Source organism: Mesoplodon mirus (genome assembly GCF_964341445.2).
Source record: "Mesoplodon mirus genome assembly, chromosome: 15".
NCBI classification, from domain to species: Eukaryota; Metazoa; Chordata; class Mammalia; order Artiodactyla; family Ziphiidae; genus Mesoplodon; species Mesoplodon mirus.
Window position 1 is genome coordinate 29,660,256 of NC_138991.1, and position 20,020 is coordinate 29,680,275.

A 20,020-nucleotide genomic window follows, 5' to 3' on the forward strand; every position below is an offset into this window, starting at 1 on the left:
TGATGGTGTAATAGTCAAAAAAAGAAAAGTTTTTTTCAACCTAAATACATCAATCTACTAAGAGAAGATTGACAAGTGAATACCAATGCAACCAATGCAATGCAAGTCCAAAAAAGCAAGTGGCAGAATCACATGTATACACACTATACTCTAATTTTTCTATTATTTTTTAAAGAATATATATGTACACGCATAGAAAAGTCTGGAAAGATACATACCAAACTACTAACAGTGGCTACCTTGAGATGGTGGGATTTCAGGGAGTATGACAGAAGAGAGGACTCTAGGCACTTTGGTAATGTTTGCACTTTTTAAAACAAGCATGTATTAATTTTGTAAAAAAAAATTTTTTTAAGGTAAAGAAGTTTGCTTGCAAGAATAAACAGGTGAGGGACTTCCCTGGTGGCGCAGTGGATGGGAATCCGCCTGCCAATGCAGGGGACACGGGTTCGGGCCCTGGTCCGGGAGGATCCTACGTGCCGCGGAGCGGCTGGGCCCGTGCGCCACAACTACTGAGCCTGTGCTCTAGAGCCTGCGAGCCACAACTACTGAGCCCACGTGCCAAGACTACTGAAGCCTGCGTGCCTGGAGTCTGTGCTCCGCGGCGAGAGAGGCCACCGCAACGAGAAGCCTGTACACCGAAATGAAGAGTGGCCCCTACTCGCCGCAGCTAGAGAGGGCCTGCGAGCAGCAACGAGTACCCAACACAGGCAAAAATAAATGAATAAATTTTTAAAAATTTAAAAAAAGAATAAACAGGTGAGTAAGCTCTGAAAATTTAGACAGGCTATTAGATATTAAATATTTGCTCAAAAATCCCTGCACCAATGGAGTTTGCATTCTAGTGGGAGGAGACAATAAGTAAAATATATAGTGAATTAGAAAGTGGTAAGTACTAAGGAGAAGTTGAGACTGCAGGGGATCCCAACTCTGAATAAGATAGAAGGTCTTGCTGAAGAAGTGCACTCAAGTTACAGATCTGGAGGGGAGGGAAGCAAGCCTGAAGTATAAAAGAGGTTCCTAGGATGCAATCATTTTATCTATAACAAAATGAGCTTTTCTTTTTCAATGTTTTGTTTTATTGCACTAAAGCTTCCAGACAGAAAAATGGTTAAACATTAAAACATTATAGTTTTTAATAAGATCAATAACTACAAAAAGAATTAGCATTGTTAAAAATCTACCTTTTGGGGCTTCCCTGGTGGTGCAGTGGTTGGGAGTCCACCTGCCGATGTAGGGGACACGGGTTCATGCTCTGGTCTGGGAGTATCCCACATGCCACAGAGCGGCTGGGCCCGTGAGCCACGGCCGCTGGGCCTGCGCATCTGGAGCCTGTGCCCCACAGCGGGAAAGGCCACAGCAGTGAGAGGCCCGCGTACCGCAAAAAAAAAAAAAAAAAAAAAAAAAAATCTACCTTTTTTTTTTTTTTTGGCCACGCCACATGGCATGCGGGATCTGGTTCCCCAACCAGGGATCGAACCTGTGCCCCCTGCAGTGGAAGTGTGGAGTCCTAACCACTGGACCACCAGGGAAGTACCAAAGGTCTACCCTTTTAAACGGCACTGGCCCTAGATTGTTTTATGGCTGAGTTCTACCTATCTATAAACAGGTCATTCTAAATCATAGGAAAAGAGGAAAAGCTCTATGGACCTAGAGATTATCATACTAAGCGTGGTAGGTCAGAAGGAGAAAGACAAATACCATATGATATTTTTATATGGAATCTAAAATACGACACACATGGACATATCTACGAAACAAAAACAGACTCACAGACATAGAGAACAGACTTGTGGTTGCCAAGGGGAAGGGGGGTTGGGGAGGAGAAGGATTGGAAATTTGGGATTAGCAGATGCAAAGTATTATATATAGGAATAATAAACAAGGTCCTACTGTACAGCACAGGGAACTATATTCAATATCCTGTGATAAACCATCATGGAAAAGTATATGAAAAAGAAAATGTGTATGTATAACTGAGTCACTTTGCTGTACAGCAGAAATTAACACAACACTGTAAATCAACTTTTTTATCCTTCAGTAAAATTAAAAAAAGGAAAGCTCTCTAATTTATTAAGGTAGAATAATCTTAATGCCAAAATCTGACAAATGAGACAAAAGAAGAAAATTGTGTGATTCATTAATCACCTGTCTTCCCCACTAGCTTGTAGCACCTATGTAGACAGGATCCTTTTTTAAAATTCCATATTTCCATCTTAATACTCTGGTAAGCAGAATAATGGCCTTCCAAAGATGTCCAAGTCCTAATTCCCAGGACCCGTGACTATGTTAGGTTACATGGCAAAGGAGAATTAAGATTATAGATAGAATTAAGTTTTCTAATAACTCTCCACTTGGAGATTATCCAAGTGGGCTCCATGTAATCACAAGGGTACTTAAAAATGGAAGCGGGGGACTTTCCTGGTGGTCCAGTGGCTAAGACTCAACACTCTCAATGCAGGGAGCCCGGGTTTGAACCCTGGTCAGGGAACTAGATCCCACATGTCCCAACTAAGGATCCTGCACACGGCAATGAAGATCCTGCATGCCACAACTAAGACACAGCACATCCAAATAAATAAATATATTTTTTTTTAAATGGAAGAGGAAGTTGGTGGTGGATTGGGGGGGCGGGGAGGGAGATGTGACTATGGAAGTATGGTTAGAGAGATACAACGTAGCTTGCTTTGCAGATGGAGGATGGGGGCCATGGGAATATGGGTGGTCTCTTGAAAATGGAAAAGAGCCTCCAGAAAGAAACATAGCCCACCTTGATTTTAGCCCAGTAAGACCTGTGTTGGACTTCTACATAACTACAAGATAATAAATTTGTGTTGTTTTACAACACTAAGTTTGTAGTAATTTGTTACAGCATCACTAGAAAACTAATGCAAGCACATAACAGACACTCAACATTCATTTGCTGAATGATGAATGAAACCACAAAAACCCTGGGTCTATAGATAAATGGGTAAAAGATAGAAATATATCATTCACAGAATACAAATGTCTAATAAGCAGTTGTAAACATCTTCAGCTGATATTGAAGAGATGCAAATGAAAACCTATCAAATTAGCAGGCTGTTGTGATCCTTTGGGCGTCCTACCCACCAAGTTATCCAGAAGGGAATTAGGGGCTTCTTCACTGGGATGACTGGGCAGTATCTCCAGATGCCAAATTGAGGAGCAGGCACTTAAATCCATGCTAAAGTTTGGATGTTTGTACCAAAGCTTTTTCCAGCTTGCTTTATAAAGGAAATAAAAACCTCCCGAATTGGGCCAAAAATTCTTAGGAATGACCAGTAAAAGTCTTGGTGGTTATCTAGACCAATATAAAACTATAAGTGAAATGTTGATGACCCAAGCATGCTGGGGTGTTTTACAAAATGCTGATGTTCACACACACACACACACACACACACGGCCCGTGAAAAAGAAAATTTAAAGGAAAAATACAAAAACATTATTAGACTATATTCTCTTTTGTACCACTACTCTTTACTAATGGCACATTCTACCTAAGACAGAATATGGTTTTATGTTCCCCAGGAATTTTTCTTTTCTGTAACATTTTTCTTTTCTGTTTTTACATAATTGATGCTTTGTTTATATAATATTAACAAACAGACTTATCTGTACCTATACGATATAAACCTCACTGCAAGCTATTTAGAAACAAGGTAAAAAGGAATACAAGTCACCACCCCACCTGCCATCTCAGGTGAGTTTTATGCACTCACCTCTATTTGTGAAGCATGTTGGTCCTTCTTAAAGCCCCAAGCAAAATAATATTTTAAATTATTATTGCATCATGGAAATTATGGTCATGCCCAAACCTCTAATCAATTTTTTTTTTTTTTTTTTTTTTTGCGGTGCGCGGGCCGCTCACCGTTGTGGCCTCTCGCGTTGCGGAGCACAGGCTCCGGACGCGCAGGCTCAGCGGCCATGGCTCACGGGCCCAGCCGCTCTGCGGCATGTGGGATCTTCCTGGACCGGGACACGAACCCGTGTCCCCTGCCTCGGCAGGCAGACTCTCAACCACTGTGCCACCAGGGAAGCCCCCTCTAATCAATTTTATGGAAACTTGCAAACTCCAAAAATATTACCAGATTTTTGTAAAATCTGGGGTAAATTTGTCCAGCAGAAAGTCTTCTCTGTAAACTCTGTACATTATCATTACAGATAGGTACACTGGTGGTTAAATGAAACTTTTATAACCTGCCTTGGGGGCCCACATTTCCCATGTGTCCAATACACACAAACTAAAAAGGCATCAAGACAACTGTCAAACTAGACATCAAACGTGTGTCTACACAACTACTATGAGGTTTAGCTCAACAAAAAAGTGACTTGACTTACCTCATTGATGAGGAATAAAGGAAAATAAAACAACAGAAGTATTTATCTCAGTTACTCAGTTACGATACAGTCATAACATTACTGGTTTTAGTTTTGGTGTAATTATTATTATTATGGATGTGTTTTTTGTATCATGTTAGAAATTTAAGTCAAATTGTAAAATCATATAAGAAAGTTAAAGTGACTAAAAGTGGTCAGAGTAAATCTAGCAGGTTATATAAAGGGATATATTTAAACAAGTTTAGTGTTACAGCATCAGTATTTGGTAGGTTCTCTTATGAGGTTCCTTTACACACTTATCTGTAATGAGTAATCAAATATTGCATTAACCAGTCAAAAATTATATATGGTGTCAGAATAAACCAAGCAAAAAAATTCTTTTCAATGTCCCCACTATAGTCTACATTGCTTTTGGTACAATTCTGTGACTACTAAAAGTTATGTATGATACACAACTCTTCACTCAGATACTGCCCTGTCAATACAAAAGGAACAGCCTCCTTAGAACCCTGTTTTTCAAACTATAGGTCGAGATCTGTGAGTGGGTTAGAGAAACAGGGAGTTCTCTGGTGGTCTAGTGGTTGGGATTCTACGCTTTCACTGCCGTGGCCCGGGTTCAGTCCCTGGTCAGGGAACTGAGACCCCGTAGGCTGCTCAGGGCAGCCAAAAAAAAAAAAAAAAAAAAAAGAATAGAGAAACAAATATCAACATGCATCAAACCATGATAAGCAAAGGATTACTGTGAAACTTTAGCCTGTTCATTATCTCTATATATGCACACACACATGTACCAAGTCCTTGATATAAAACCAATTTCTTAGTAAGAGATACTGTCAAAAAATTTTGAAAAACACAGCATTGGTAGAATAGTTGTCTCCAATCTTGGGGCCAGGGCTTAGGACTGGAGGTGTCTGGGGAATGCGCTTGTGAAGGCTTGCTGCAGTGCCCTCCAACAGTACAACGGGAGCGTGGAGGGAAGAGATGATAGACTGATAAAGATTTGTGGGATATGAAGATTGCGAAGAAGGCTTAAGAAATGAGTTAGTGATTTAAAACATTAATTAAACATCCCCCCGACACTTCACTAAATACAGCCTAAATCTCTGGGCTCAGTATTTACCACCCTTCCCAGCTGGGTCCCAAGCTCCCTTTCCAACCTGTCTCACCTTTGCCCCCACCTATTCCTTTCCTCCACCCAACACTCCATGCCCCTCAATCACAAAGCTTTACATTCGGCACACCTGGCTTCTCCTCAGCCCAAAAGGCCTCACCTTGTAATTACAGGCCGTGCACCTGTTGGCTGAATGATGGGCGGTATCCCTGCTATATTAATAGCATTACCCTGCCCCCACTTGTGGATGGGGCCATGTTTTGTTTACTGTGATTCCCTGGGGTGCTTAGTATCCTTCCTCATACTTAGTATTTAATAATTTTCCAACTCTTGACCAATTTTGTAAACAACCATTTTGATAAGACAAGTTTATTATATGGCTCTCCAACCTGCTTGTCAATATACCTTGAAGGTGCCTTAAAAAAGAAAAGTTGTAGGATTTCCTGGCAGTCCAGTGGTTAAGAATCTATGCTTCCACTGCAGGGGTGCACGGGTTCAATCCGTGGTCGGGGAACTAAGATCCTGCATGCTGTGCGGTGTGGCCAAAAAAAAAAAAAAGTAGTCATAGAACTGAACTGAATCATACTGGACTCTATTGGGAGCAAAGTGCTTTCAAAATAGACCTGTTGGGCTGGGCTGTGAAGATAAGGCACCTAGACCTAGCACAACAAGCACTGTGTAATTTAGGGGTTACAAAAACCAAAACGTATCTGATTGGTTGAAGCCATCAGTCTGGAGTTCCTGATGGAAGGGGGAAATCTGTGAAAGAGGAGCCACACAACAGGTTGAGGACTCAGATGGGTCCCTGGTTCTGAATCACCATCCTTCAGTCATTTATATTCTCAGCCACCTGAAATAACCACCCTGGTGCTCCAGGATAAGTAAAAACTGTACCCCCAGGAAAAAATAAAAATAAAACTGGAGTTAGTGAATAAGCAAATGGAAATCCATGGTATTTAAATGTTTATAATCAGTTTTAGCATTACATGTACAGATCAGTAATGTAATCACTATGATACCATGTGTGTTTGGTCAACTTTTTAAGGTATAAAAGTATTTAAAATAATTTCATATACAGCTGACCCTTGCGCAACATGGGTTTGAACTGCTTGGATCCACTTACTCGCAGATTTTTTTCAGCAGTAAACACTACAGTACAGCACAGTCTGTGGTTGGTTGAATCCGTGGGTGCAGAACCACAGATAGGGAGGAACTTCCGTATAGAGAGCCAGCCATAACTTATATGCAGATATTTGCCTATGCAGAGGGCCAGCGCTCCCAACCCCCTGTGTTGTTCAAGGGTCAACTGTACTGATTTGGGGAGTTTAAATGCTTAGAAGTATTTAAGTAATAATTAATGTTTAAACACTTGAAAATTTGTCTCAGTGGTTAAACTTTTCATTTATTAGTTGTTAAAAGTTTGTACATATTTAGAAAAATGTTAATCGCTTACTATCTGAAGAACTATTCATTTGATACTTTTATTAGATTAATAGATTGATTACTAAATAATGCACAAAGGGTTATAGGTTTTCCCCCTCTACACTAAGCCCCTGGGACATTAAGAGTCTTAGAAGCCTTCTGGGATATGAGGAAGGGTTGTGCCTTTTTCTTACTCCAGGCCTGTGGGCAGTGTCCTGAAGGTAGAATGTGGCGGCTTGGGCCGCCATAGTCATCTTGCTACGCGGATGGCAGTGGCTGAGGATGGTTGAGGGAAAGGATGGAAGAGACCTGGAGCTACTGTCTTGCTCTTCCAGAGAAGCTCCTTTGACTGGGGATTTTAATTACTTGCAACTTTACGGCCTGCCTTTCCACCCCACCCTCACTTCCTTCGCTGTCTCTCAACCTCAGCTACACATTGTAATCTCTTACTTATGTTCCCTGGACCCCAACCCCAGAGATTCTGATTGAACTGGTCCAGGGTGCAGCCTGGCACGAGACTGCGGTAAACTCCCCAGGTGATTCTAACGAGCAACCAGGGCGGGCTGAGAACCACTGCTCTAACTGTAAGCTCTTCTCTTCCCTTTGGAATTTTATCTTTCTATCTCATACTGTGGTTATCTATGACTATTTCTTCCTTCTTCCTAGACTGTGGGCTCCCAAATGGCCTTCCAAACAATGCATGTGGCCCTTCCCAGCTCCAGGTGACTTCAAGTGTCCATTGCTGACAGAAGTAGCAGAGTTATGCCTTATTTGGAATTTAGGTTCTATAGTCTATGCTTATGACACCAAATGAGTCAAAATCACCCTTGACAATCCCTCAGGAAGGCTCTGTTCTGGGAGCCTGATGTCCTGTCTCCCCATCACCATATACATAGACTGTTTCCTCCTAGACAGGAACAGAAAGCTGCCTCCTCCTCCACCAGGCACCAGAGGAAGTAGGTGGTTGTGTTTAGGGGCCATCTTGCATAAAAAATACACATTTAAACAGATGCCTCACCCTCAGCACAGCAGTAAGCTCATGCCATGAACAGCTCACAGGAACCAGAGTGCTGACCCTGCAGGAGACACACATCTCCCATCTCAACCCACTCTCGAGCATATGGTCCTTATATCCACCAGTGGGTGGAATCACCCACACCATTCAAACTTTTTGTCAAGGATGCAGAGCTGAATTCATGTGAAGTACTATATGAAGCAATGTCCCTCCACTGCACAGTTCTATCCAGCTCACACAGGTCTTCCCCTTTCTTCTCCCTGTCCCACAAGCAGCTGGCCCAGCCTCTCTCCTCCCTGACCTCCCTTCTGATGGCTGATGTTCCCTAGGACTCTATCCTTGGCACTTCTCATTAACTCTTCTTCCTACGGGCTCTCGTGGTGGGAACTCCTTCCTCAGTTCGGGGAGATGTGGCCCGAGAGGATTCCCACTTTGGCTCTGGTAAGGTAGGGGAGGAGGAGTAAGACCTCATCCAGGCCTTGGGGGCTGGGCTTGCAGGACACAAAGGAACAGAGTAAACGCTTTTTATTGAATGAATGGATGAATACATGCTTGATAAGAACGGAACTTGTATCTGCCTCCAAAGGACCCCACCCCCACTCCCAAGATATATTCTGAGGCTGAGATTTTCACCTGCTCACCTAGCACCCCTTCTGCCACACCAAGCCACGCCAAGCTCACCAGTGCTCATAGACCTTGAATCTGTAACTGCCTGGCCCACACTCCATCACTGCCCCAGCATGCAAGGGAGGGATAAAGATGTATAGCCAGCTAGACCATGCCAGCTCTGAGTCCAAGAGGGAAGGGCTAGGTCAGGCTGGGACCTGGGCAGGGGGCTCCCGGCCCCAGGCGATGAGGGAGTTGCTGGCCTGGGCAAGCTCGGTGATGGATACCCGGCCCCGCTGTCGGATGAAGTTAGCCACGGCAGCCAGTTCCTCCGGGGTTATGTAGATGAACTTGCCCCGGTCGTCAATCACACCTGTGGGGACATGCAGGTTGTGGGGCTGAGCCCTCCCCACCTGGCCTGAGGATGCCCACCCACCCACCCTTCCTGCCTGTCTACTTGGCCTTTCCTGGCTGTATCCAATCTTGACTAGGTGAGTCAAATCAGGCTTCCTTGCCTGTCCTCGTCACTCAAAGCCATCCCCAGGCCTTAGCATGTCCTCCTTGTAACTGCATCCCCCTCCTCAGTACACTGCTCCCCCAACCCGGGGTGGTCATCCTACCTCTGCAATAAGTCCCTGCAGCCCCACATGGCTAGATACTCCCCAAGGCCAGGGCCCAGAATGACTGACTTTTATCCTCTCACCTGTAAGAGTTCCCTCAGTTAGCAGGTCCTGGATGCGGTTTATGGTGTCCTGTGAGGAGAACAGTTCTCAGAGCAGAGATGGGTGCTGCCATCCCCAGAAAAGGCACTCACAACCTCCCTCCCACCACAGCCAAATCTCCTACTCTCCTTCTCATGGCCACCCTGCAATGTGACTCCATGTTTCTCCTTTGGAGGGACCCAGAGAGAAAGGGCTCTGGTCCTGGGACCCTGCAGGACCCCTGAGAGAGGCGCTCTTCCAACCAGGGGAGAACCGTTGGTGACATTTGGCCGAAAAGGCTGGTATAGCCTGTTGTAAGACAGCTGTCAAGGTAACTGGATTTGGGCTGCTAAGAGTGATGGGGTTTAGACATTTTTCTTTTTTCTCCCTGCCTGTTTTCCAACTAGTTAGAAAGGCAGGATTCCTGGGGTGCCAAGAGATTCCTACAGTCTACTCATTCTTGGTTGGGGGCAGGGTGGAAGGGGCATCAAGACTTTCCATCTTTAGGGCAGGCCCTCTCTTACAGCCACACAGACCCCATGGCCACACTCCATGTAACAGGCCACCTTGTAGGGCTTACCTGAGTCCGCAGGCCCACCTGGGAAGCCAGGTCTTCCAAGAGCACGACCTTGGACTGCTACAAACAAAAGGTGGAAAGGGAGTGAGGCTGAGCTTGAGCAAATCCTTCTCAGCACTGGAACCCTCTGAAGTTGGCATTCCGGTCTGATCTGCTCTGGGTGGCTGGATAAACACTGTGCAGATTCCTATGGGAGAGCCTTGCTCCCTTCACACACTACTCACGCACTCTCCCAACTACCCATATGGAGAGACACACACATTCATAACCTATCTCATTTCCCTTGCTTGTGGGCAGAGATCTGCCCAAAACTACCACTTGTCCCCCAGGCTCCGGGACCGAAGACCACCCTGAGAAAGACTTACAAGTGGAGAACCAAGCATAGCTGCCACCTTCTCCTCTGCAACCAGACGTATCTTTCTAACATCTTGGGCAGGTTGGAAGGGGAAGCACCATAGAGATGAAGGGGAGGGGTGACAGTCACCAAAAGCTATTTAAAGAAACTTTTTCTAGGACTTGTATTTGCTGAGAACCTGCCAGGACAAGGTACTGAGAAGCTGCTGGGGAAGCAATGTTGAAAAAGACATAGCTCACAGCCCCGCCAGGAGGAAGGTGAGAACGTGGAGAAGAACAGAGCAGAGCAAAGGCCCCAATAAGCCAGGGCCTTGGTAGAAGCTCATTCTTGCCTTGCCTTTGCTCAATGCCCCCTGGCCTGGAGAGTACCACAACCCTGACACGCCCATACTACTTTTCACCCATCCTCTTCTCACCGTATGAGACCCCCTTAACATAACTTTTGACAACACTGCTCAGTGCTTTCCACACACAGCCGTGTGCCACGTGCCTCCCTCACATCCTCAGGAGAAACGTTAGTTCCCAGGGATGCAGCTGAGGGTCCACTGCTGGATCCTACACATGCACCTGCCCCCGCCTCCCCCGCAAACAGCATATGACTTGAGAGAAGGCGGTCTTTTGCGTTTCTGTGAATCTTCCATAGCAAATGAGCTGAGGTAGGAGTGACACGGTGACACCGCCCCAGCTGCAGATGGCATGTGACTGTTTGAAATGCCAAACCGAATATGTAAGCAGGCAGGCAAGTGAGCGGCAGTTGGGCCAGAGTGTGGGCGAGCACAAGGTGACCTGGCCAGCTGGCCTCTACCTACAAAGCAGGGAGTGGGTGCTGGGCTCTGAGCGACAGCTCAGAGTGGGAATATGGAGTCACTCCAGGTGGTCCCTGAAAACCTGGCCTGAGGGGCTGCTGGGGCCAAAAGTATGTTTGGAAAAACAAACCAACCAACCCAGCCTCAATCAGAAAGAAGAGTGGAGTAACAAGAGCAAGCTATGCCTGTGCACATAACTGCTGCTCACAGAAATGTCCCTCCAGTTCTGAAACCCTAAGACAAAAGGGCCCATCCCCTTGGAACCAAGAGGAAGGTGGGTAGGCTGAATTTTGGAAGTTCTCCTTCTCTCTGCAGACAGCAGCTCTGGGAGAATCAGCTAGCATAGGCTGGAGAGACTTTTAAACTCCAAAAGAGTTTGGAGAACCCTCAGAAAATGGCCCCTCCAGAGAGGTGCTGAGAGCGAGGGCTGGCACTGCCCTGGGTACCTTTTCTCAGGCCTCTGCCTTGGAGAGGGGGACCTGAAGCTGATGCAGGAGGGCTTCCCGGAAGAGACTCAGGACTACATTGCTCCCCACTGGGTAGGTGGGGACAGTGAGCTCCAAACAGCAGCAGGAAAGCGTGAGATACCCTGCCCAGGGTTGCAGCCCTCAATCAAGTGTGCCAGGGTGGAGAATGGGCTCCATCAGAGGGAAATGGCGGCAGTCTGAGGGAGCCTTCTCCCTCTCGGGAGCCCTGGCCCCCAGCTGTGAGCCTAGCCCCTCGCTGGCTGGGAGCTGTCTAAACCCCTCTCTCTTCTGGGAGAGGTGGGGGAGGGTTAGCAAGCCCCCAGCTCCTTGGCGCCCCTGGTTACCACTCCCACCACCGCCTCCGCTCCCTCTGCATTCCTTCCCTCAGCCGCCTCTGCACCCCTGAGCTGCACTTGAAAACCTCTCCCCTCATTGCATCCTTTGTGGGAGAGGAGAAGTTGCTTAGCAGCAAAGCAGAGCAGGACGTGCTTATGCAACGCAACCTGGAGCAGTATCCGGGAGGCCTGCGCTGCAGCTGTAGACAGAAGGGGGCACACCTGCTGCCCTGCCCCAGGTTCCAAAGGAAACATCATCCTATATCCCCCGGAAGACCCAAGTTACTGGTTGGGAACACATGGCAGGGGATGCTTGTGTCACCTCAGTAGAGCCTCAGTATGACAGAACTGGCAGAAAACACACGTGAAGAAACTTGAAAACACAGTGACTCACTGAGCATGGGGTCTGAAGAGCAGGGAAACTGTCAAACCCTAAGCATGAGGAAGCGATCATAGACTCGCACTTCCCACACAGACCAGGTCCTTCTCCACCTTTGGGGTCAGAGAAGGGACTCTCCTGGCCAGGACCCCAGCAGCTCAGCCTCTCTTTGTCCACCTGCCCACTCCTGCACTAGCTTGAGTGAAAGGCCTGCAGCCCCCGCTCAGGCCTACTCCCTCCAGGCCCTGAAGATGCATCCAACATGCACACAAGAAGCAGGCAGCCGACACCCAGGTTCTGCTCTGTGGCTTCTTACCTTAATGTAGTTGATGAACTCGGCCAGGAAGCTGTGGGACTAGAGGAGCAGAGAAATCAAGGTGAGTGTCCCCCTGGCAAGGGCCACAGGGTCTATGCCTACACACCTGCCCATGTGAGTGCCACCTGCCTGCCCTGTGTGCCTGTCCAACCACCTGCATGAGCATTAGAGCCTCCTGTGGTGCGGGGATCGAGGCGCCACTTCTCCCAAAGACAAGGTCTCAGCCGCTAGAACCTGCTGATCCTGATGCCCACCCGCCTCTCACTGCCTGACTGGGGAGGCAGGTGAGGAGCAGCGGGGTGTCTGGGACGGGGTGGCTCATCTTTTTGGGCACAGGGAGGGGTTTCCTAGGGGTGGTGGGCCCACCTGCTCCTCGGTCATGGTCTCGCCCACACCCTCTTCCTCCACCACGAAGGCCTCCTTCAGTTTCAGATACTCTTCATGCTCCCGCTGGGCCTGCTCCTCCCGGGCTTTCCTCTCCTCCTCCTCCTGTGGACACAGAAGAGACAAGAGTCAGATATTTTGGGGTGAGTGCCCACCCTATCCTGTTCTGGTCTCTGCTGCCCCCACAGGGCAGCAGAGCATCCAGACCAGCCCTTTCTCAGGGACAGAGCTCCTTTAAGACCTTGATCCCTCTGGCTCCTAAGCTGAACAGCAGGATCCCTCTTCTCAATCACTTCCATCACCTCCCAGGTGAATGCTGCTCAGCCCCCCTTTCCCTGAAAATCCTGCCATGACCCCCCCCCCATAATATCCTCCAGTCACCTCCCCTCCCACTTCCTGTCCTGTCACATCCAAACTTCGTGAACAAACACCCAGTTTCCCCTTCCCACCAATCATCCATCCCTCCAGCCCACTCCAATCTGGCTTCTGCATACTCAGCTCCACCAAAACAAGTCCTGCTATGGTCTCACCCATGTCCTCCAACCACAAAAGCCAAAGGACAACCATCAGGCCTCATACCCCTGTCTTCTCAGTGGCCTGGGGCAGAGCCAACCATCCTTTCTTCCCTCCCTTGGCATCCAGACCCTACCCTCTTCTGGATTTCCTCCTGTTCCTTGGGCCATTCTTCCCGCCTCCTCCATCACTCAGCCCTGTCCCTTCTTTCTCCTTCACTCTCTGGGCCACCTCACCATGCCCACAGCATCAACAGTTATGTCCTTGCCAGTGGCCGCCACAGTTGTATCCCCACCCAAATCTCTCCTTGCAAACACATGACTGCCCAAGTGGCACACCCACTGGGCTGTCTCACAGGCACCTCAAATTGATTATGTCCCAGAAAGACCCTGTGATCTACTCCCCACACATCTGGTACTCCTCCTGGGCCCCTGGCTCAGTGAATCACACAACCATCTGGCCAGATGCCCTGGTCAGAAATGAGGCCCCATCTACCACTTCTTTCTTTAACTTGTGGAAAACTTGATCCACCCATGTCACTCCATCACCAGCACAACCTACTGCAACAGTCTCACCCCAAATCAACCCATTTTCCAGAATTCTCAGAACAATCTATTTTAAACATGAAGCTAAAGCTGGGACACGGAATATACAGGATGAGCCTGGAGCATTTTGCAGTGTCAAAAGTAAGAAAGTACTTAAAAAAAAAAACAAAAACAATAAGGGTATGTCAAAGGTACACAGGAGCCAACTAAAAGAGCTCCCAGTGGCCAAAGCTGGAACAATCTAAGCAAAAAAGTAAATAAGATAGCACTGGATGGGACTTCCCTGGCGGCCAAGTGGTTAGGACTTTGCACTTTCACTGCTGAGGGCCCAGGTTCAATCCCTGGTTGGGGAACTAAGATCCCACGAGCCACATGGCGTGGCCGAAAAAAAAAAAAAAAGATAGCATTTGGATTATAATACAAAGTTCAAATAAATATCCATAAGTCCATGTGGATACAAATAAACAATTGGGGACTTGCCTGGTGGCACAGTGGTTAAGAATCCGCCTGCCAATGCATGGGACACGGGTTCGAGCCCTGGTCCGGGAAGATGGCACATGCCATGGAGCAACTAAGCCCACGTGCCACAACTACCGAGACTGCGCTCTAGAGCCCACAAGCCAACTACTGAGCCCACGTGCCACAACTACTGAAGCCTGTGCACTCTAGGGCCCGTGCTCCACAACAAGAGAAGCCACCACAATGCGAAGCCTGTGCACTGCAATGAAGACCCAACACAGCCAAAAAATAAATTAATTTAAAAAAAAGAAAAAAAATTGTTTTAATTGCTTTAAAAAAATAAAACAATTGAATAAAGAAAGAAGAAAAGATAAATCTGTACAAAAGAATTCCAAATACTTTATGTAAATACTCTCCTCTTAAGAAGGTGGAGCATAGCTCCCTACCCCTTAAGTGTGGGCTGTGCAGTGACTTGTTTCCAAAGAAGCATGAGAAATGGAGAAATCTGGCAAATATAACCTTAGCCAGGTGATCAAGGTTAACATACTAGTGATAAGTCAAGTTGATAACGTACCCTTGCTATGTTGTGGTGAGGATGACACTTCACCTCCAGTCTTCCTCCCAGAAATCTATAACCCCCAGTCTAACCGTGACAATAACATAAGCCAAACGCAAATAGAGGGACATTTTACAAAATACTTGCCCAACAGGTCACAAAACTGTCAAGATCATCAAAAGCAAAGAAAGTCTGAGAAACTGTCACAACCCAGAGGAACCTAAGGAGATATGACAATTAAGTGTAATGTGGTATCCTGGACGGAACCCTGGGAAAGAAAAAGGATATTTGGGGAAAGCTAAAGAAATCCCAATAATGTGTCAAATTCACTTAATAATAATGTATTAATATTAGTTGTGAGAAATATACCACAGTAAGGTATGATGTTAATAATAAGGGAATCTAGGGTGCAGGGGAGAAGAGTCCCAGAGTATTTAAGGTGCATTATTAGGATCAATATTCAGAAAGGTAAAAAACTCTCTCAACTAATGCCTCCCCTCTGCTGTGTTCCAGCCCATCTGCTATAGCACCCATAGCCAGGCTTCCTGCCATCCAGTGTCCCTGGACAATAGGGCCAGAAGAGGCCAAAGGCACCACGTTATGGGGTCTTCCCATCTGGGCAGCCCTGGCTCTCACCCTGTATACCCCACATCTTTCTGATGTTGCCTTTCTTCAGCACATGATTCTCAGAAGGAAGGAAGCACCTGGCAAACAAAGGTTGATTCACCGCCCTTACTGCAGTGGCCTCCATTCCCTGAGCATCTTCTCTATGCCAGGCCCTAAACAGAACCTGGTACAGATACAATCCACCATCTCTTACAATGTCCGTTAACAGCCTCAAGACCCTTGGGATCCAGAACCCCCGCTCTGCCACCTTACCTCTCTGACCCCTTTCCTACTTCCTTACCCTGCTCTAGCCACTCTGCCTCAATGTTCTTCAAATGCTTCAGGTGTGTCCAATAAATCACATGCACAAAATTTCAGTCTCAGGCTCACTTTTCAGCAGCAGCTTTACAGAGGCTGTGCCTAGAGCTCAGGGACCAAATAAACCAGGGCCGGCACCTGGCTCAAGGCCCCTCTTCTAGGCTGGAGGTGTTGGGAAGCGGCATGGGTATCAAGGCTACCTGGGCAGCTGTCAGAAGTCAGCATCGGGGGCCTGGCTCACCTTCTGTTCCTCCTCCAAGCGAAGCCGCTCCTCCTCCTTTTTCCACTCTGCCTCACGCTGCGACTCAAGGCGTTTCCTCTCCTCACGCTCAGCCTCCTCTGCCTGGAGAAAGGCCTTCATGGGGGGCACATCTCCACCGCCAGCTAGAGTTTGCCCACCTCCCAAACAGGCCAGGCCAGGCAAGGCCTGGCCACAGACCAACATTGCAAGAGACAGAGACAGGCAAGCATCAAATACCAGCCCAGCATGCAAAGAGCCTCGAGGGGAGGGTCTGCCATTTAGAAGACCCTTTCCCACTTCTCAGAGCCGCACCCCATCCCTCCTGCTTGCCTCACGCTGGGCTTTTCGTGCTTGTTTCTCCTCCAGCTTCCGTAGTTTCTTAGCTCCAATTTTCCCTAACAGGTGAGTTTCCACTGGCTTCTCAATGTCTTCTTCCTCTTGGGCTGAGTATGGTCAGAGAAAGACACTTCAGGTCCTGGCCATGGAGGACTGATGATGATGGATCCACCCTACCCCTTGCCCCTCTCCTTATGGGGGGGATCTCCTTCCACTCACTTGCAAATACCACTAGCCCAGCTCTGCCCTCTAGAGGCCTCTGCCACGCAGAAATTCATCTGGGGGTGTGTGTGTTAGGTGTGGGGGAGGGGTGAGGGAACCATGGGTAAGAAAACAGATGATAACTTTAGATCTGCATAGCCATAAAGAAAGCACTCTAACCCAAGGGTTAAGCCCTCAGGAAATGAGTGTGCCCACACAAGGAGAGTGCTGGAATAGAAGGAGTGGACTGGGCTTCCCTGGTGGCGCAGTGGTTGAGAGTCCGCCTGCCGATGCAGGGGACACGGGTTCGTGCCCTGGTCCAGGAAGATCCCACATGCCGCGGAGCGGCTGGGCCCGTGAGCCATGGACGCTGAGCCTGCGCGTCCGGAGCCTGTGCTCCGCAACGGGAGAGGCCACAGCAGTGAGAAGCCCGTGTACCGCCAAAAAAAAAAAGGAGTGGACTGAAGAACTCTCTAGGTCAATCTAAAGACTCCTGCCCTTGGACTTCCCTGGTGGTGCAGTGGTTAAGAATCCATCTGCCAATGCAGGGAACACAGGTTCGATCCCTGGTCTGGGAAGATCCCACATGTCCGGAGAAACTACGCCCGTGTGCCACAACTACTGAGCCTGCACTCTAGAGCCCATGAGCCACAACTACTGAGCCCACGTGCTGCCAGTACTGAAGCCCATGCGCCTAGAGCCCTTGTTCTGCAACAAGAGAAGCCACTGCAATGAGCCCGAGCACCGCAACGAAGGGTAGCCCCCGCTCGCTGCAACTACAGAAAGCCCGCACGCAGCAACGAAGACCCAATGCAGACATAAATAAATAAATAAATAAATAAAAGACTCCTGCCCTCCTGTTTGGACACTGAGAGCCAAAATGAAGGAAGAGGGGGTTGGCTCAATGGAATAGGGATCAGGGTCCAGAGCTGCTAGTCCCCGGGAGCAAAGGCTGGGTCCTAAGTTTCCCCTAACTACATCCTATGGCTCCCAGATAACCCTCCCACACTATGGCTTCACACCCCACTCTTCTGCCCAGCTTTGGGGGTCCCCTCACCCTCTAACCCAGGCCCTTTCTCCACCAGGCTGGGCCCCTCTCACCTGGGATGACGGCCTCCCCCTCATTCTCAACTACTTCTGCCCAGGCCACCCGCTGGGCTCGACGCTGGGCCTGCAGGCGACTGCCCAGGTCCCTGCGGCGCCGGGGCCTGCCCCCAGTTCTCTGCTCCTCGGGCTCCAGGGGCTGAGGCTGGGCCACTCGGCCTGCTACTACTGCCTCCTCCTCATTGTGCAAAGGCCCATGGACAGCTGTAGGGAAGAGAAGAACCATGATTCTGTCTGGCAGCCCAAACCACCTCATGGCAGGGGGAACAGCGTCCTGGAAGCCTCACCCTCCTTGGCTCAACTTCCTCCAGGCTCCCGCTGCCCACAGCACAAAGTCCCAATTTCTCAGTCTGACTGTGGAGGCCTTCATATCCTAAACCCAGACCTTGGTCCTATGCAGCAAGATCACTCCATCCCTCCCACCTGTGCTGATATCTTTCTTTCCTCTCAAGGCCCCACTTTTCCAGTTGACCTGTCAGGAAACTACCACCCGGCAAGATGGAGCTGAAGCTCTACCTCCTCTAGGAAGCCCACCTTGACCTCTCCAGACCTCATGTGAATGCCCACGGCAGGACTGCATTTATCTGTTGCCTAACACCACCTGCCATGGTTTTATCTGGCACCCCAATCAGAGATCACACCCGAGGGCTGAGTCTCTCCTCTCAGGAAGATTTGTTGGCTATTTGCTTTATCTCAGCTTCTCTGTGCACCCTCCCACTCCCACAGATGCTCTGAAGTAGCTTGTAGGTCCAAGGAGGGGGAGAGACATATACACAAACCCATATGCTGATAAGAAATGATGGGGAGGGGGGCAGGATGGAGAATGACAGGTGTATGGGTTCTGTGCCCTGGAGGGCGGGGTGCAAAACAAGGAGGAAGGTGCATGGCCACATGTGTATTCTCCTTGAGGGTGAAGGAGAGAGCTTCCTGGAGCCACCTCATGCTCTGTTCAGCTCATGGGTAGGTAGAAAACTTAGGTTCCCCCTCCTCGTCAGCTGCTCTGGAGCCAGCCTAGGAGGGATGGGAAACCCCTGTGGATCCCCCAACGGGCGCAGAGAAGGGTTGCCCGGATGAGGGATGTGAGTGCCCGCCAGGGCCTGACCCTTCTATAGTGCCAAGGGGCCGGGGGAGAGATGAGGCGAGGCTCTCTTTTGGGGCCAGGAGAAAGGCGTATGTTCCCTGCTACTCTGTCCCCTAGCCGCAATCCTGCTCTGCGGCTCCCCGCTGATCCCCCTTCGCGCACGTATGCGCATGCGCGCAGCCTGCCTGCCGCGAAAGACGCGGCTACCTCGTCAGCCCAGCCAGGCAAGCTGGCGCATGCGCAGGAGTCGCGGCTCGACGGCCTACAGAGGCTCCGGAGTCAGAGAAGGCGCGGTCCCACCGGCCATGGCGTGGCGACAACTCCTACCTGCTACCACCCGGCTCCGGCTGCGACTCAGGAAGAGGATAAGGCCGACAAGCAGAGCCGCCGCCACCAAGTACACCACCGGGGCCACCATAACAACGGCTTCCAGGTGGAACCAGCCAGCGCGTCCACCCTGAGGCCCAGGATCTCCCAGGCCCCGCCTAACGCCCATGTGGCCCCTCCCGTTTCCCATTCTAGGCCCCGCCCACCACTCGGCCCCGCCCAGGCCGCACACTAAATTTAGAGGCCCTAATTTTTTTCTTAATCTGCTGTACAGCAATGAATGAATTAATTAGCTGTATAGCAAAGTGATTCAGCTTTACATATATATCCTTTTTTTTTTTGGCCTTGCTGCACAACTTGCAGGATCTTAGTTCCCCAGCTAGGGATTGAACCTGTGCCCTTGGCAGTAAAAGCACAGAGTCCTAACAACTGGGTTGCCAGGGAATTCCCTACTTTTTTTTTTTTTTAATATTCTTTTCCATTATGGTTTATCATAGGATAATGAATATAGTTCTCTGTGCTATAGGAACACAGAAGGTAGGCGCTTGTTTACCTATTCCATATATATCAATAATAGCTTACATCTGCTAACCCTAACCTCCCACTCCATCCCTCCTGCAACCCCTTGACAACCACAAGTCTGTTCTATACGTCTGTGAGTCTGTTTCTGTTTCATAGATAGGCTCATTTGTCATATATTAGATTCCACATATAAGAGATATATGGTATGTGGCTTTCTCTTTCTGACTTACTTCACTTAGTATGATAATCTCTAGCTGCATCCGTGTTGCTGCAAATGAGAGGCCCTAATTTTTAACTTTAAAATGAATTCTGGGGGAGTAAAAAGTTAAGTGGAAATTATTGCAAATGGTTATGTGCAGCGTGACATTTATAGGTTTTT

The 20,020-nt window shown here is 48.6% G+C and overlaps 1 protein-coding gene across 2 annotated transcripts; it reads right to left on the reverse strand.

Annotated features, from left to right (window-relative positions):
- Nucleotides 1-8,416: 8,416 nt before the first annotated feature.
- Nucleotides 8,417-19,294, reverse strand: DDRGK1 (DDRGK domain containing 1). 2 transcript variants are annotated; one of them, XM_082644010.1, is made up of 9 exons: nucleotides 19,120-19,294; nucleotides 17,709-17,915; nucleotides 16,401-16,513; nucleotides 16,071-16,172; nucleotides 12,815-12,937; nucleotides 12,449-12,487; nucleotides 9,795-9,851; nucleotides 9,217-9,265; nucleotides 8,417-8,886 (listed from the first exon to the last, which is right to left on the reverse strand). In XM_082644010.1, exons 1-9 carry the CDS (start codon nucleotides 19,286-19,288, stop codon nucleotides 8,720-8,722), a joined length of 1,026 nt encoding a protein of 341 aa, XP_082500136.1. In that variant the 5' UTR covers nucleotides 19,289-19,294; the 3' UTR covers nucleotides 8,417-8,719. The 2 variants fall into 2 exon arrangements, with proteins under 2 accessions (XP_082500136.1, XP_082500137.1); XM_082644011.1 differs by lacking the exon at nucleotides 17,709-17,915.
- Between the last annotated feature and the right edge of the window lie 726 nt (nucleotides 19,295-20,020).